Source organism: Camellia sinensis, chromosome 13 (assembly GCF_055761805.1).
Source record: "Camellia sinensis isolate YWXY chromosome 13, ASM5576180v1, whole genome shotgun sequence".
Lineage (NCBI taxonomy): Eukaryota > Viridiplantae > Streptophyta > Magnoliopsida > Ericales > Theaceae > Camellia > Camellia sinensis.
In genome coordinates this window covers 151355103-151374585 of record NC_138973.1, presented here as the reverse complement: position 1 = coordinate 151374585, position 19483 = coordinate 151355103, and the positions used below count along the sequence as shown (strand labels likewise).

The 19483-nt window shown below is 38.5% G+C and overlaps 1 protein-coding gene across 2 annotated transcripts in view; it reads left to right on the top strand.

Annotated features, from left to right (window-relative positions):
- Positions 1 to 13220, top strand: part of DET1 (light-mediated development protein 1 / deetiolated1 (DET1)) — a 63694-nt gene extending 50474 nt beyond the window's left edge. For both annotated transcript variants that reach the window (XM_028212845.2, XM_028212847.2), the window contains 5 exons: positions 11471 to 11551; positions 11646 to 11810; positions 12004 to 12099; positions 12681 to 12780; positions 12962 to 13220. In XM_028212845.2, coding sequence (XP_028068646.1) covers positions 11471 to 11551; positions 11646 to 11810; positions 12004 to 12099; positions 12681 to 12780; positions 12962 to 13101 — 582 coding nt within the window. In that variant the 3' untranslated portion in view covers positions 13102 to 13220. The remainder of the gene's footprint in view (positions 1 to 11470; positions 11552 to 11645; positions 11811 to 12003; positions 12100 to 12680; positions 12781 to 12961) is intronic.
- Positions 13221 to 19483: the final 6263 nt, after the last annotated feature.

Here is a 19483-nt window from a genome sequence, read left to right as displayed (position 1 = left end):
TAAAAAAAAATAGCCTAAATTTGAATAGATGCAAGTCAATAATCAAGAAATCAAGTTAGAAAGTAATGGAAATTTGTTGATTAAAGAATAAAAATAATGAATAATAGAAAGGGAAAAAATTATTGTACTCCTTTACTCTTGATAGCAACTTAAATGTTCTGGAACTTGAAGATTGGACGCTCAAAGCATGTATCTAAAGTTTCCACATACGTTTTGTGCCTTTTATGTGATTTTAACATCTTGAAAAAGAAAAATGAGGAAAAGTGGCTGTACACTCTTTATGTAAATAGAAATGTAATAGAAATGAGCCGAATAGAAATGTAATAGCATAATGCTTGTAGTGGCTGTACGCTCTTTATGTAAAGGTGGTAGGGTTGCAAATGAGCCGAATTGAGTCAAGTTTTACTATGTTCGAGCTCAGCTCAATTTTTTTACAAGGTGTTTGAGCTCGAGCTCGGTTCGTGGTGGCTTGTTGGCCAAGAAGAAAACCATGGAAAGCATTAACCTACTGCACTTATATATTAATTTCTCCACCTTGAAATGTATTATGCAAGTGATGTGAGTGGCCGCAACCGTTACGTAACGGTTTTGGCGGTTACCGCCACCGTTACGGCCGCTTTTGCAGTGTGATTGAGATTCACAGGTGTGTTGGCTGTAGCGGTCATAACGGTGCCGTAACAGCCTGTTACGCACCGTTACATAACGGTTCCAAACTGTTTCTTTTGAAAAAACATACAAAAACAAGTTGAAAATGGGAAAGAGAGAGAGAAGAGGGAAGATAAAGAGAGAAAATGGAGGAGCAAGAGATAGAGAGAGAGAAGAGGGAAGATGAATAACATGTTATTGATTTGTTGAAGCTGTAAGACCTATGCTATTCTATTCAGTTACTATCACTAAACCATTTTGTTTGTGTGTCTATCTATATATTGTTTGAAAATAATAATAATAATAAGTGTGGTCATTATCTATTTGGCTTGGTTAAAATATGTATATATATATATATATATTTAGGCTCTTATTTATTTTTTTTACTTTTGTCATTGTTTATCTTATATATAATAGTTAGTGATTGATTTTTTGTATAAAATAACGTCATTAATTATTAAAATAAAATGTAAAAAAGTTAGTTTATAGTGATTTAAAAATATGAAATATATTGGATCATACTTAAAAATTTACAAAAATTGATCAATATTTATTTTCAACCCAATAAATATGATCATGGAAAAAAAAAATGCTTATCGGTAAGTTTTTTTCAAATTGTGCAAAAAATAAAAAAATTCACTGTTCCGGTTACCGCAACCGTTACACTACGGTCTTTACACCCCGCAACCGCGTCACCGCCACCGTTACGGCGACTGCAACCACACCTTGCTCATCATACATCACACGATAACCCAACCCTGTCTAAAAAAAAATAGCCTAAATCTGAATAGATGCAAGTCAACAATCAAGAAATCAAGTTAGAAAGTAATGGAAATTTGTTGATTAAAGAATAAAAATAACGAATAATAGAAAGGGAAAAGTTCCTTATATAGATGTAGGTGTAGTGGATGGTGTGTAGTGGATGGTGATAGTGGTGTAGTGGGTTTTAGTGGAGTAGGTGAGGTGGTAGTGGTGTAGTGGGTTAGGTTTAGTGGAGTGGTTTAGTGGAGTAGGTGAGGTGGTAGTGGTGGTAGGTGATGGTAAATTCTAACAGCCCCCCGCAAACTCAAGGAGGATAGAAACGAACCAACTTGAGTTTGGAGAGAGTAACAAAACAAGAAAATACATAAAAAGGATAGGAGACACTGTATGGTCGTGTCAGACCGTTGTAGAAGACAGTTTATGGGGTCATGTCGGACCGTTGTAGAAGACAGTTTACGGGGTCATGTCGGACCGTTGTAGAAGACAGTTTACGGGGTCATGTCGGACCGTTGTAGCAGACAATGTTGTGACAGTTGTTGTGACAGTTTACGGAGTCTTGCTGGACCCTTGTAGAAACTAACCGGAATCAATGTCGGGACAGTTTACAGAGTCTTGTCGGACCCATAAAGGAGCTAACCGGAATCAATGTCGGGACAGTTTACAGAGTCTTGTCGGACCCATAAAGGAGCTAACCGGAATCAATGTCGGGACAGTTTACAGAGTCTTGTCGGACCCTTGTAGAAACTAACCGGAATCTATGTCGGGACAGTTTACAGAGTCTTGTCGGACCCTTGTAGAAACTAACCGGAATCTATGTCGGGACAGTTTACAGAGTCTTGTCGGACCCTTGTAGAAACTAACCGGAATCTATGTCGGGACAGTTTACAGAGTCTTGTCGGACCCTTAAAAAGTCGCACCCTCAAAAGGTGTGCCCAATCTATCAAAAGGCGTGCCATCAAAAGGCGTGCCCAATCCATCAAAAGGCGTGCCATCAAAAGGCGTGCCCAATCCATAAAAAGACGTGCCATCAAAAGGCGCGCCAGACACGCGGCGGTGCACGTGATCGACAGTGCGCGTGTCGGCCTCTTCGTCATGTGCTATATAAATGAAGGCGGAGGCTGAGAGAACATGTGGAAATCAAACCAGTCTGAAACCTCTGAAAAACTCTTCGTGGGCTGAGAGAGATACACTGGTAACACTCTGTAAACACTCTGTAACCAACCCATCTCTGAAACACTCAGCAACATGGCCTCTTCTTCCCGTCCAGCTACCCAAAACATGGCCTCCTCTTCCCGTGGTCTGCTCACGCTCTTTCCAGAACTGAACGAGCCCACAAGAGAAATAACTGGTGCGGTGGCCAGTGAACCTCAACCAAACACCTCTGGTTTTGCTCCGTTGAACTTTCCGATGCGGTCGGTGGAGCAAAAAATGGCGGTGCAAACTGATATTGAGGCCAATCAGTATACTCTGAAGTCATGTGTGGAAACCATGACGGCGGTCACAAACTTGTCGCACCGGCTGCAGAGCAGGACAAATGAGGTGCAGCAGTTAAACGCCCAACTGGCTCTGCTCCAACGCATGTATAAGGATGCGCGAGCAGAGATAAGTGTGCTAAAGGCGGAAAACAAGGAGCTGAAACGGAAGGCCACCGTGATGTTCCGATTTGGAGGTCCACCATATGCTGCAGTGGAGGAGCAGGGGTTAGTGATCGTGCCCAGTGGAGTGGGAAACACGGAGGCAGCACCGTCAAGGACCGCCCAGGACGGAGGCAAAAAGAAGAGACTGGCGGCAGAGTAGGTCGGTGGGTGGCCGTCTGCAGAAAAGAAAACAAAGCTGTGGTTGTGGATTTTTTTTGTTGTTGTTGTTGTTTTTTTTTTTTTTTTTTTTTTTGTGTAAAATGTGGATCGGGGTTGATCCCGATATGAATAAAATGAGTGTATTGTGCAAATTTGTAAATTGGTTGCAATTGTTTTTTTTTTTTTTTTTTTTTTTTAATAAAGTGAAAAAAAAAAATAAAAAAAAAAATAAAAGAAAGAAATTATAATAAGATATTTAAAATAATAATAATAATAATAATATGTTTAAAAAGTGGGGCGGTGGAAAATGATGATTTTAGGTGTGAATAAAATATTTGATGTGTCTATGGAGGTGGAGTACCCACGTGAAATATCTTGAGGCATGTGGGGGTGATTATTAGAGAGAGAGAGAGTGACAGTGTGTGCTATGTCCCCCTGTGTTGTTTGCTCTTTTCTTCTTTATTCTCCTCAAGAGAATCTAGGTACTTGAAAATCTTTGAGTCTTCCTCGCTCAACAGCAGAACAACATCAATCTGTTCCAAAAACATCACTGTATCCATGCCAACATCATCAATCTTAAACCACTGTGTGTGTCTTGGCCTCAAAAAACCCAATTCACTTGCTGCCACAGAAGAGGAGGGTCTCTTGTCTTGGACCAATCTTCCACTTCGCAAGAAATAATGACTGCTGGTATTGTTCATCCGAACCTTCCACTTGGACCGGCACCATGGAGCCATGCACGAGCATCTGAAAAGAGGCATAATTTCCACATCTGGATTTGAAGATGGTTGACGAATTTCAGATGATTTCAGCATTCTAAAGAGTCGGTTCATCTTCTTCAGGAAGCCAATTTGGATGCACTGAGTTTCATTTCAAGGGTTTCATCTTCTTCATCAAGTGATTTCAAGGGTTTCGACTTGATTCAATCAAGGGTTTTGGTTTATTTCAGACATAGATCGAAGATACAATAGCGTTTCGATTTCAAGGGCTAGGGTTTAGAGAGAGATAGAATAGAGGGTTAGAGAAGATGAAGCCGAAATCCTATGTTCTATCGAATAAAGCTTTGTGATCTGTGATCCTCATCAATTGATCTTCACCGAAGATGAAGAAACATGAGCGTGATTCTGGGATTGTGTGAGACAGAGATGGAGAGAGAAGGTATGTATAGAAAAACTCCAACGGGCAGCGAAGGCAAGGTTGCCGGCCGGCTGCCCGCCGGGGGAAAACAATATATAGGTCTAAATCTTATAGCTCTGATACCAAGTAAAAAAAAAATACTGTATTATTGATTGATATTGATTGATCTATTATTTTCTGTCTATTACAAATAGTTCCTTATATAGATGTAGGTGTAGTGGATGGTGTGTAGTGGATGGTGATAGTGGTGTAGTGGGTTTTAGTGGAGTAGGTGAGGTGGTAGTGGTGTAGTGGGTTAGGTTTAGTGGAGTGGTTTAGTGGAGTAGGTGAGGTGGTAGTGGTGGTAGGTGATGGTAAATTCTAACAATTATTGTACTCCTTTACTCTTGATAGCAACTTAAATGTTCTGGAACTTGAAGATTGGACGCTCAAAGCATGTATCTAAAGTTTCCACAAAAGTTTTGTGCCTTTTATGTGATTTTAACACCTTGAAAAAGAAAAATGAGGAAAAGTGGCTGTACGCTCTTTATGTAAATAGAAATGTAATAGAAATGAGCCGAATAGAAATGTAATAGCATAATGCTTGTAGTGGCTGTACGCTCTTTATGTAAAGGTGGTAGGGTTGCAAATGAGCCGAATTGAGTCAAGTTTTACTATGTTCGAGCTCAGCTCAATTTTTTTACAAGGTGTTTGAGCTCGAGCTCGGTTCGTGGTGGCTTGTTGGCCAAGAAGAAAACCATGGAAAGCATTAACCTACTGCACTTATATATTAATTTCTCCACCTTGAAATGTATTATGCAAGTGATGTGGCACAACCAAACATTTCAAAGGATGCACCAAAGGCCACTATGTCTCAGTTGCACTCTTTCTGATGATGAGCCCAATCAAGAACATGAAAGAGAAAATGTAGAGAGAAATCTCAATCAATCAATGTTTATTATTCCAAAATTAGTTACAAAGTGGTTATGCCTCTTCTAGATATAGGCTACAATTTCCCTCCACTAACTATCACATGCTATGCACATGATATCCCACCAAGCGGAAGCTTTTCCTTTTAATAGAATGGCAATAAGCTTGACCTTCTTCTCATCGGAAACCTCACCATAATCAAAGATCCGCTCAATAGTGTTGAGCCAATCAATAAATTCGTCGGGATTAAGGCTTTCATGAAAGTCGGGAAACTCAATCTTGATATTGTTTCCCCAATTTTGTTCCATCCTACCCACATTTGTTCGACACCTTTGCGGAGCCCAAAAGAGATTATCAAAAGAACGACGAGTACCACCCTCGGTATCATCGGAACCATCACTATCATTGGTAGGAGGAGGAAGGAGACGTTGCACCATCTCAGTTAGAATGGCAATTTGCCGTCTCATCTCGGCCATTTCATCTCTCGGATATGGAATCCCATTACCCTTGAAATCATCACCCAAATCCGGGGCATAACCCCTACCATGACCACCCCTACGACCTCGACCTCGACCTCGTTGAGTCATTGAACCCCCAAATGTGCAAAGTCACAACCCAATCAGACAATTTAAGAACAATAATAGTACAGCCCCAAACAGTCCAGCAGTTCAGATATTTCAAGTAGTGCATACAGTTCAAGAACAGAGTACAAGCAACGTGATCGAAATCAAATTCCAAACTAGATATAGATCAAAAATCAACAACAGGTTCAATGAATGAAATCAAGAATCAGATCCAGAAATCAAAGGTTGCATTGAAAGTTATCCTACGAGTACTTGAGAACAAGAATAAACTGAGAGGCAGTTGAACAACTTCAACAGGGCTCATCTACGACCCAGAAGTTCTCTGCAAGCTCATCTTGCGAGGTCGAAACCCTGATTGCAAGTCGCGATCAACCGAGTCTTTCAAACCTGTTAGAATTTACCATCACCTACCACCAATTTACCATCACCTACCACCACCTACTCCTCACCTACTCCTCACCTACTACACTCACCCTCTCCTATATAATGAGCCACTCACCATTTGTAATATAAAAATCAATCAATCAATTCATCAATCAATAATACATCATTTTTTTACATGGTATCAGAGCAAGGTTAAGAACTTAGTGATTCCGCTTCACCGGCGGGCGGCAGCCTCGCCTTGGCCGTCCGCCGGACAAACCCAATTTTTCTAATTCTCTCTCTCTCTCTCTATACTCTAGCTCTCTCTCTAAAACTCCCTGTTTTTGTAGTGTTTCTAGAGAGAGAAAATCAACTCCAATGGCTTACCCGAGCGTAGTGGTGGCTGGATCTGCCATCGCTCAGGCTCCGGCAGCTTCACCGACGAAATCTCCGATGGCGTCGCCGCCGAAGGCCGCCGCGACTCCTTCGGTGGCTCCGACACCGTCCGTGAAGCCACCGACCTCATCTCCTAAGTCCTCACCCGGGTTAACTCAGTCTCTCCCTCGGCCACTCCCAGCCAGTCTTGACGTCCTGAGCGATCTCTCTGACCAGCCTCTGAAATGGGCGCTTTCGGATCAGAAGCTCAGTGCTCTTCTGGTACTTCCTTATCTCCCTCAGCGGTACTTCCTTATCTCCCTCAGCGCCACCGTCCCCGGCCGGAACCTGTGGCGTTTCTTCACTCCTCCGGTCGCCGAAGCTGACTTCCGGGCAGCTTTGGTCGCTAGTTGCTTCCTGGGTGCCTTGCCGCCGGTGGATTTTCGGGCAGTTTGCTTGGTACGTGCCATTGTAGAGAGAGAAAGTGATAAAGAATGGGGTTTCTGGTGTTGGTTTGGCGATGTTGGTCACTGTGGCAGTGGCATGAAGCTATCTGCCACCGCTGTCTTTGATAAACCTACACAGATATCAATCCTCCTTTCTTTTTCTTTTACTCTTTACCTCCAATACCTTTTGTCTTTCCAATACAGCCACCAGCTTTTGCACATACCCATTCCTTTTTTTATTTTTTAACCCACTCTCCACCGAATTATCACACTCACAATTTGCCCCCTTCTTTTTCTTATTCTTATTATTTTTATATATATATATTTTTTTTCTTTCATCCCACCGTTTCAGAACCCATTATCTTTTATATATATATATCTATATATAATTCTTTATGCATGTGCTCATCCCCAGCTGTGCTTCTTTATTTCTTTTTCTTTTTTTTTTTCTCTCCTTTTTGACACCATAATCCTCCCTCTCTCCCACTTTCTTTATTATATCTATATATATATATATATCTATATCTCTTTTTCTTATCCTATATTCCCAAACACTCATCACACGCATGCACATGGCAGCCACCCTTAATACACTCCACTTTCCTTCTTTTATTTTATTTATTTATTTATTTATTTTTTTGTTTTCCAAAAAAAAAAAAAAAAAACACCGAGGAAGAAGACGAACTGCACACCCACTTATTTTATTCATGTCAGGGCTCACCCCGATCACCATTTTACACCACACACAAAAAAAAAAAAAAAAAAAAAAAAAAAAAAAAAAAAAAAAACAAAAACAACAACAAAAAAAAAAAAAAAAAAAAAAAAACAAAAAAAAACAAAACCAACACAAATCGGAACAGTGGGATTTTTCTCTACTCTGCCGCCGGTCTCTTTTTTTTGCCTCCGTGCTGAGCGGCCCTTGACGGTGTTGCCTCCGTGCTTCCTAGACCACCAAGCAAGTTGCCTCCTCCCTGCTCCTCCACTGCAGCATATGGCGGCCCTCCAAATCGGAACATCACGGTGGCTTTCCGCTTCAGCTCCTTATTTTCCGCCTTTAGCACACTTATCTCTGCTCGCGCATCCTTATACATGCGTTGGAGCAGAGCCAGCTGGGAGTTTAACTGCTGCACCTCATTTGCCCTACTCTGCTGCCGGTTCGACAAGTTTGTAACCGCAGTCATGGTTTCCACACATGACTTCAATGTATACTGATTGGCCTCCACATCCGTTTGCACTGCCATTCTTTGCTCCACAGACCGCATCGGAAAGTTCAACGGAGCAAACTCCGGGGCACTTGGTTGAGGTTCCAGTGCCACCGCTCCAGTTATCTCTCTTGTTGACTCGTTGAGGTCGGGAAAGAGGGTGAGCAGACCGCGGGAAGACGAAGCCATTTTCTGGGCAACAGCGTGTTACAGACTATCTCTCTCAGCAAAAGGAACTATCTCTCTCAGCAAAACGAAGAATTTTTTTCAGAGGTTTTTCACAGAGTTTTTTTCTCAGTTTCTTGTCTCAGCCTCTGCCTCGGCCTCAGCCTCAGCCTCCGTCTTGATTAAATAGCCGAGGCAGCCACGCGTATCACGCGCCCCTTGCGCCAGATGACAAACGGGCGCGCCAGCCAAGACGACAAACTCACGTGCCTCGCCATCATATCTGGCACGCCTTTTTATGGATTGGGCACGCCTTTTGATGGCACGCCTTTTGAAAGATTGGGCACCCCTTTTGAGGGTGCGACTTTTCAGGGGTCCGACAAGATTCTGTAAACTGTCCCGACATTGATTCCGGTTAGCTCCTTTATGGGTCCGACAAGACTCTGTAAACTGTCCCGACATAGATTCCGGTTAGTTTCTACATGGGTCCGACAAGACTCTGTAAACTGTCCCGACATTGATTCCGGTTAGCTCTTTTATGGGTCCGTCAAGACTCTGTAAACTGTCCCGACATTGATTCCGGTTAGTTTTTACAAGGGTCCAGCAAGACTCCGTAAACTGTCACAACATTGTCTGCTACAACGGTCCGACATGACCCCATAAACTGTTTTCTACAACGGTCCGACATGCCCCCATAAACTGTCTTCTACATCGGTCTGACACCGCCATCCAGTGTCCTCTACACCGTTATGACATCATCATACAGTGTCCTCTACAACGTTATGACACCCCCATACAGTGTCCTCTACAACGTTATGACACCACCATACAGTGTCCTCTACAACGTTATGACACCACCATCCAGTGTCTTCACCAATGGTCTGACACGACCATACAGTGTCACCTATCCTTTTTTATTTTTATGTATTTTCTTGTTTTGTTCCTCTCTTCAAACTCAAGTTGGTTAGTTTCTATCCTCCTTGAGTTTGCGGGGGGCTGTTAGAATTTACCATCACCTACCACCAATTTACCATCACCTACCACCACCTACTCCTCACCTACTCCTCACCTACTACACTCACCCTCTCCTATATAATGAGCCACTCACCATTTGTAATATAAAAATCAATCAATCAATTCATCAATCAATAATACATCATTTTTTTACAAAACCCATGAAGTCACACCTCGACAATGGCTCAAATCGCAAACCAAATACCCCAATCCAATTGCGAAATCCAGTTGCGAAACTGAAACTCAGAGGTTGCGACCTTAGAGTCAGAGACGAACTCAAGAACTGAGCTCTCGATGACGCAAGTCAGGTTTGAAATCCAAAATACCTTTGAACGCGACTCAAAAACTTGAATCTAGGTTGCAATTGTAACGATTCCAGAGGCTGCGATGGTTTCAGAGGCTGTGAATCGATTTTGCGATGGTCGTCTTCGCGATAGGTTGTCCTTAGTGATGGGTAACGAACCCAAATCAATCCTTCGCGATGGGTCACGAACCCAAATCAGATCCTCCAGGTATTGATTTCACTGAAGCTTTGATACCAAATGATGATGGGCCAAATCAAGAACATGAAAGAGAAAATGTAGAGAGAAATTTAGAGAGAAATCTCAATCAATCAATGTTTATTATTGCAAAATTAGTTACAAAGTGGTTATGCCTTTTCTAGATATAGGCTACAATTTCCCTCCACTATCACTTGCTATGCACATGATATCCTACATCACTTTCTATCCCAGCTCAAGAGAAGAAACATACAAAGTCCTAACCCTTGTAAAAGGGTGAGTTGTTCACAACAACAAAGTCAAGGAAAGCAGAGCAAAAGTGAAGCTTTGGAACTTGCAATGATTATTTTCTATTAAAATAGTCATGATCATTAATTATGGTTAAGTTAAAATGTTTTAGCATATACAAATATAATACTCCCTCCATCCCATTTTGTTGTCCATTAGTTCGTTTTTTATTGTCCCAAAATGCATGTTCACTTTGAAAAGTGAGTTTAAATTTAGAAGTTTCCAAAATTACCCATTGTAAAGTAATTATAAATATATTTAAACTTGAGAATATAATGGGTACTTTTGGAATTAACCCTTTAAAATTTGAATTTAAAGTGTAATGATTATGTTTCCTTAAAAAGTTTAAAATTTTCAAAAGGGACTATCAATATAGGACAGAGGGAGTATATAATTATAGTAGATTATATATGAATATATCAAATATAATATATATATATTCTTGAGCTCGCGAGCCTAATTGAGCCGAGCAATATTGAGTTTGGGCTCGGCTTGTTTATTATTTGAGTTTGAAATTTTAGCTCGAACTCATTTATTGAGTTAGCAAACCGAGTTCGAATAAGCTTCCACTAGTCGAACTTGAGTTTGTTCATGAATGGCTCAGTTCATTTGCAACCCTAAAAGATGGTAACCGTTACGTTCATGAGTTTTAATCACACCGCCATAGCTACCGTAATGGGTGGCAGTAACCACCGAAACCATTACATGACAGTTGTGGCCCGTTTTAAAAACTATGCTAGATACTTGGCATAAGAAGCGTCAACTTACCACATGGCATTCGATATGCCTGATTGGTCCTATTGTGCTAACTCAGCACTATCCAACAGTAGGCCCCTTGGGCTCAGCCACATCAGCAGCTGAGCAGAACTGAAGAGGCCAGATCATCTGAAGCCTTATTGAACCATATCTGTAAACATCAACTTATTAGATCATGTCACATGTCTAGGCAAAACCCAAACACCCCCAACCAATGAACTCCATCAAATCCTAAAAAGCTAAATAACTAGTTTTCTAGATATACAAAGTTTATCAATGTCATCTTGTTTACTAATAGAAGAGTATCAGTTAGTATTCACAAACTAATCTATTCCTGGTTCATCCTGATCTGTGATTGGTCTAGCTAATTTGAGAATATATGCCTGCCCTAAGGCTTTAACCTAATTGTTATTTAATGTTTGATTTCATATTAAATCAAACTTTCATCTTTGAGCGGAATAAATTGTGTAATCCCTGTAACTTTTGTATGAATTATATATATGTAATTGAGCATTTTGGGAACCTCAGATGTCAAGAAATGTTGATCACCATCGTGCATTCTTTGCTGTATATAACATGGAGACAACTAAAGTGGTGGCATTTTATCAGGTATCCACTTGCATCTCATAGTTTGGTTGTTTTATTTCTATGAAGTTCATTGTGGTTATCTGACATGCCCATTGTTCTTCCTAATTTATTGTAGAATTCATCAGAGGAGCTTTATTTCTTATTTGAGCAGTTCTGTGAACACTTCCATGCAACATCAAAAAATTCGCTGTCTATGAATTTCATATCGTCTCATTCAAATAACATTCATGCTCTTGAGCAACTAAGGTGCAATAAAAATAAATCCAACATATTTCCACAGGTATTTTGTCACATGAACTTGTGATGTTTTAAGTTCTTGCAGTTTTTTCATTGGCTTTGTATTAATATATATATATATATGTATATCTTATTTATGAAGCACAGGAACAAGAATATGTGTGGCTCTCATAGTCATGCAACCTATGTATTCTTATCTCATGACACCTGTTATAATGGGTGCTTGAATTTTGCAGTTTGTGAAGAAGATGCTGGCCTCTTTGCCTTTTAGCTGTCAGTCTCAAAGTCCTTCTCCCTATTTTGACCAATCTCTCTTTCGATTTGATGAAAAGGTTCGATTCATAAATTTGATTTTCCCTTTACTTGTCAAGGCACATATGTGAAGATGTATTTATGGTTAATTAGTTATTTATCTTCAGTATAGGGGTATTTTAGTAATTATGTTTCTCCTATTATTTTTAGTGAACCAACTGTGTGTTATTTGTAAAGAGTTAAAACAATATAGTAGAGTAGGAAAACATATTAATACAATTTAGTTTAGGGGTATTTTAGTAATTATGTTTCTCCTATTATTTTTGGTTTTGGAGATTTGCAAAGAGGGTGGTGAGAGGAAACCGATTGGTTTGGTTCCCCTTTTCCCTTTTTTGTGTGGGTGCAAGGAAGTAGTAGAGCAGAACATATCTCAAAGCAAGAACATTCACATTCTATGTTTATTTATTTATTTTTGTGGTACGTAAGCATTTAAGAGAATATAAAGATTTGAAAAAATATACAAAATGCATGGGGCGCACCGTAGTCAATTACATACAAACTATGAATGGAGACCATCTACACTAGCAGATGGGAACCATATTTCCCATCTACATATTTCCTTTGGGTTGCTGACCTACATAATTGAGACCTGTTATTGCAGCTGATTTCTGCAACGGATCGGCATAGGCAGTCGACAGATCATCCAATCAAGTTCATCGCAAGAAGGCAACCGTATTCCCTAAAATTCAAGATTAAACCAGGTGTGTGTATACATTATATATATACATATGTAAGTTATAGATATGCATACATCCAGGGTTTAATCAACTATACGGAGACATTTCGGAGGCTGAAATAGTTATTATGATATTTGCGTTTATAATTTTAGTATTGATCTAAGTCCATGATGATGATGTCCTCTGGGTTTTGAATTTCAATCAGGACCTGAAGCTGGAAGCACAGACGGTCGGACGAAGAAAATCTCTACATTCTTGTTCCATCCAATTTTGCCATTTGCTCTCTCTGTCCAGCAGACTTTGTTTTTGCAGCCATCAGTTGTAAATATTCACTTCCGCAGATGATTATATTTTCTATTCTATTGCTTCTACCTACCCACCATTTGCAACTGGGATTAAAATTTATCAGCAAAATTGTGTGTATATATGTTTATATTTATATATTTGCATTATTTTTCTCCCAAGACATTAAATTTAACCATGATCAGTTGCTAACTTTTAAGAACTTTTTTTATGTTCTTGCGGATTCTTCTTCACATTTGTTAAAATTTGCAATGAGGATTATTATAAGTATATTATTATTATTATATTGTTTTTGTTTTTTTTTGTTTTTGTGTGTGTGTGTGTGTGTGTGTGTGTGTGTGGAGAAGAGGTTATATATTAAGATGGAAACAACAGCCATACAATACCATTTGTCATTAACGTCAATTTCAGGTTAACAAGGAGAAAACAGCAATAACAAAAATAAATACAAAGACAAAAAAAACCATAGTGGATGAAAAACACGGGAAAAACTACCCATTCGCTAAAAACTACCCAGCTTTGCACGCACATGCAACAGCTTCAACAGAACGAAATGGACTTTCCGGATTTCTAATAGTATTGTAGATAACAGCAAAAATATATTGCACAATGGGCTCACGGACTGCCCATTGTATGTAGCTGCAAAGCATGTTTGCTCCTGCTTCAGCTTCAGAGGCTGATCCATATATCTGCTTTAAAGGAGAAAGATCCCGATGCCACATACATTGTGCGTGCTCCCTCCCGTCCATTGCCAACTCCACCTTGTTGAGTGTAATATCCTGTTTCCATGCCCCATCCACTAAAAAAGTAGGCAATTGAACTATATGCAAAAGGATTAGACTGTTGAAGATAATTATTGGCGACAACTCAAGGAAGTTAAACAATTTTGGCTTATCCATTTCATTATTAAGATTCAACCCATCATTCGATTCCGATCGCAAGGAATTGTGTAAAATTGTAAGCTGTTGAGCAAATCTTATCGTATCAATGGGTTACTAAATTTTCTTCCTCCAACTGATATGTATATTTTCTGATGCACCCATATTGCCCACATAATTGTAATGGACTGCCAAATAATGTCGTTCATTTGGTGCAACACTTATGTCCATTGATTAGACCATTCAGGAAAACGCAAAACAGCAGCCTGGTTGAAATCCAAGCCCAAACATATTGTGAAAAGGGGCACAGAAAAATCAAATGCTTAATGGATTCTGCGTAATTCTTAAATCTTGGATAGATCTCTGAATACCTCCAAACCCTCTAGTTCTTAACACCAATTTAACTGGGACTGGGACGTTCTGGGTCTTGGACTTGACTTGAATCCATTGTTTTCAAACCATTTCATTTATTTTCCGAGCTTCGAGAGTCGGGTGGCACGTCGGTGTTGTAAACTCTTTTGTTCTTGATATCTCTAAACTTCCCTGAATCAAAATCTTCGAGTTTCGAGCATGAGGATGGAACTGAAGGGTGGGAAATGCCTTAAGAGTCAAATTTTAGACCATCAGGCCTTTCCGCACGTGTGGCCAGGAGGGCCTGAACGCGTGGATTGCTGGTGCAAGCAGCTTTTGAAATTCTAGGATTGTCCCACACATACGGAAGGCATGGGCTACACGAGTGGTATGGGGGCCGCACGAGTAGAGAATGTAACTGCACGTGCAACGAGGGTTAGTTGAGGTACTTTTGGGCTTGCACTAAACTGCACATGCAGTGGGTTTCCCGCACGTGCGTGAGAGAGGGTTCTGCATGTGCAGCCAGGGGCCTGACTGTTTCAGCCTCGAAAATTGGAATCATTTGCTTAAAAATTGGATTCCTCTCACTTTTTCTCCTCATTTTCAACCCCCCTCTCTCTCTCTCTAAAATATCTCTCTCTTTTTCTCTCCCTTCCCTCTAACTCACACCCAAAACTCTTGCACTTTGCTTGATCTACACAAATCCACCAACATTTTAACCACAGTCCTTAAGGCCAATTTGGAGAACACATCGAGGGTTACGTTTTGTGCAATGGCAATCGCCTTCCAACACTGTTAATTTTTGGAGATTTTCTCTTATCTCTCTCTCCTAGAACTTGAGGTAGGGATTTTCTAAATATTGTGTATGTATTTTAGCTCTATTATTTGTTATTTTGATAGCTAGAGCTATTTTGGAGATTAGGATTTTATTAATTTATTTAATGCATAAATAAAGGGGGATTTCTTGAAGGATAATTCTATTTACAAACCATTAATCCTCTCTGTACACACCATTACTTAGTACACACACATAATAATTTTTAGGGTTTGAAAATATCTTAATTCATACCTTAACTTTCCATTACTTGTCCTAAGGTATCACACCACCTGTCTGTTTGAATACACATCACAACTCACACCCAAATATTTCCATCTTCAGAATACCAAAGACCTCCATCTACAAAACGCCATAGATCTTCATTGTCGTCGTTGAAGATCTCCATCGCCGACGGAGGATTTTGTTCGACCGATGCATTCTTGTCGTTTTAGATCTACACTGTCCCATCGTTTTGCTGTTGGATTGCCAGTGCATTGTTGTCGTTTCAGATCTCCATCTTCGTCACTGTTTTGCCGGTGCATTATTGGTGTTGAAAATTTGTCATTCTCACCCTTAATTCACACCTTTGATACTCATCTTGATATGTTTTTCCTATCTTCTTTTAATTTGGTTACCAATTCAACTTCCATAACAATTTCTATTTCGAGTTTGGCTCAATTCCGGTTGTTTGAACATAATATTATCATACCAAAAATAAAAAATAAAAAATGAACAAATTGAACATGTTCAAAATATTTATGTTGAACAAAATAAATATGTTTATACTTTTTATGTTGAACAATTTCAATTCATTTAGATTGATTATGTTGAACATATATTAAATTTTATATGTTACTTGTGTGTGTGTGTGTGTGTGTTTGTTTGTTCATTTTTTTTTTTAAATGTTGAACACATCTATTTTTTGTAAACAAACAAACAAACACACACACACACACACACACACACACACAAAGAGAAAAGAAAAGAAAAGAAAATATACCAAAAACAAATTAAATTATTGAATTGAATTAAAATTGAGCAATGAAATTCTTAAGGAATTAAAATGTTCAATTTTTACGTATGAACATTTATAATTTGGTCAACCTTAATAATTTGAATGAAATTGTTATTTTCGAATAAAAATAATCGAACATTGTGTAAAAGTTCAACTCTGATTATCCAAATATGTGACAAAAGAAGTCATCTTCCCAACAATTATACAAGCAAGATAAACAAATTAAAAAAAATAAATCAAAAAGCTAAGTATTAAATTGACATTTTCATTGTTGCTTTGTTCAAAATCAACAATCTCAGTGTCATCCATGGTGTGCAAATCTTCAAAACCAATTGATTTCAATGTTCTTAAACCCTTAATCTTCAAGACCAATTAATTTCAAAACCAATTGATTTCAATGTTCGTAAACCCTAAGTCTTCAAAACCAATTAATTTCAATGTTCTTAAACCCTAAAACCAATTGATTGCAATGTTCTTAAACCCTAAATCTTCAAAACTAATTTATTTTGGATGTTTATACGTCCATAGGTGAAATCTTTAAATGGGTATAATACACCCAGATATTGTCCTTAATGGTCTTTTCATTCGAGGATATTATTGAATATAAATTTAATTTGTCAATGGTATGTACTGATAGAATTAGTGGTGTGTAAATAGAATTTCCCTTTCTTGAATTGTTTCATGAAAACTTTTATTGGTTGTTTATGTTGGTGAGTAGTGTTGGATTTTGAGGAAAAATCATTTTTAAAATGAGAAATTCCCAAATCTTACTAAAAACCAAGAATTGTTCCATGTTGAGGAATCATTTGTGTTGTTGAGAAATTATTTGTGTTGATTGGGAAATTGATGAAACCTTGAGAACTTTAGACTCTCGAGAAATGATGAAAAATATTTCATTTTGTTGATGTTATTGGAAATTATCAATATTGCTTTCATTATATTGCCCATTTGGAATGTATTGGATAGAGATAACTGCTTTGGCAACCAGTGGAGGGTTGTATTGATTGTCATAGATGTGATAATTTGTTTCCAGAGTGACCGCTCAAGTGGTGGTTTTTATCGCTTGAGCGGTGAAGAGGGAGCAACCGGCACTTTGCTTTGCAGACTGAGATGCTGAGAGCTTGAGTTCACCGCTTGAGCGGTCTATGTGAATCAACAACTTACAAAGTTTCCTTTTGGCTCATTCTTTTCACTTTTCTTTCCTCTCATCTCCCTAGCTCTGGAAAACCCTAATTTTCTCTCTAGAAATCTCTCTTCTCACCTAGAATCAAGCCTAGACCTCTTGTAAAAAGTGAAGCTCGCATAGAGACTGTGATTTTCACCGATTGGATTGCATTTTCGTGAAGAGTTTTTCTTGGATCTTGCTTCTATGATTTCACTCTTGAAGAAGGGTTACATTTAATTTGGTATCTCTCTGATTTGAGATGGATATTTGGTGTTTTCTTAGCAATAGTGTTGCATGAGATAATTTTGTACATAAAATGAGTTTTGATGTATAAAAAGTGGCTCCTACCTAATTTTTGGAAAGATTCTGAATATTTCCTTATTGATTATAGATCTTAATGATGGGCATTGGTTCTTAAAGCATGAAAGGGGAAAAAGCCCCAAATTTCTCAAAACCCTAGTTTTAAATTTGAATTAAGAATGATGTTTGGTTCAATTGGCTCTTAAATCTTGAAATTTGGTAAATGATTGGTACCAATGTGTTGAGATATGAAATTTTGGGTTATTTTGGAAACATGTATTGAATTGGAGAAATGTTGGAGTTTGTAGATATGGGAAATTAGAAAATTCCTTTTTGTTTATTGCTATTGTTCTCTCTTACTTATGAATTGAATAAACTTTAAGTAGATTGGGATTGCAAAATCGTGGATCATGTGCATTATAATTTTATCTTGTGATCCTACAATTTCATGGAAGTTTAAAAATGTCAAAAAGGAGATAAATGGTGTATGAGTTCGGTTAGTTGAGTCAGATTTTGGAAACGTATGGTTTATGGTCTTGCTACCCACGTAGGGAGTCTAAGTGCCCAATTGCCTTATCTTGAGCTTATCGTCGGATGAATGTTGGAAAATATTTTTGGGTACTCATTGGTCCTATTGTATTATGAGTCGACAAAAGTAGAAAAAAAAGGATTTGTATTTTGGGTGCCCATCGCCATGCCGTATTAATAGCTGGCAAATGTGGGGATATTTTATGATAGAAATCTATGTCTATGTATTATCTGGGACTCCTATTAGGGATTTCATGGTTTATTTACCACTTCAATGTTAATGATGTGTTTAAACTTGAACATCGGTGCATTTGTCCCTTTTTCATTCAACAAAATAAAAGTAATTATTTTGTCATGGCATGAGCATATGTATTTCAATCGATTAGATACCTTGTTAAATGTATCTCTAATGGGTGTATAGCTCATCCCTATTTAACATTTTAGGACATGGCAATGTGCCTACACCCCAATGATCAAGAGGTGGATTTTGTGAATGAAGCATGAAGGTTCATGGATGAGAATTATGTGGAAGCTTCGAGCTTAATTGTTTTGGGACCGAGAGTCAAATTTTTGTGGTACCAAGGCCCTTGCCTTGATATTTGTAAGCCATTAGGGCATTTTGTTTTGATACTCTCTAACTTCTTGAACTATGATGACATGACATTAATTATGGTTGAACTTGAAATTGAAATCTTTTGGCTGTAGTTCAATGAGGTAGAGATCATAGTGCGTAAAAGATATCTTTTGGTACTAAAGAGCTTTCTTGAAACATTTGTTCACATTAAAATTTGTTAAACATGGTTGTGAGTTTACTTTTTCGTTTGCTTTAAATTTTTCGAGGAGTTACAATAGAAATGACATGCAAACTAGGTAAATTGAAACATTTACTAAATTCATGCATAACATTGAACATCACATAAATTCATGATTTAATTCTCGCATTGGATTTGAGAAGTTGGTTTTCAAAATTGATTCATTGGGAATATTTGAAATGTGTTGAGTTGTGGGGTAAATACCTTAGTGAATCTAGTTGGGGGGTGTAGAATTGAGAATTAAGTTGGCTTGAGGTCCATGGTAAAAGTCTGAAAACATGCACAGAGTAGATACCAAGTTCCTTCTGGTTAGGAGCCGATAAAGTGGTTTTGGAATTGCCTTAAGGGCCTAATTGTAGACACATTGCCTAGGGATCGCCAGTGTCGTATTTACTGCCCTTGTTTTATCAAATAGATAATGGAATGGATTGTGTTTTCAAACTAGTGCATGACGTGGAAAAAATCGCAGTGAGGGGGCATTGGTATTTCATATGCATTGCACCTCATGCTATTGTTAAACTGCGTACACTTTATTTAGATTATTTTTGCAAGACTTTA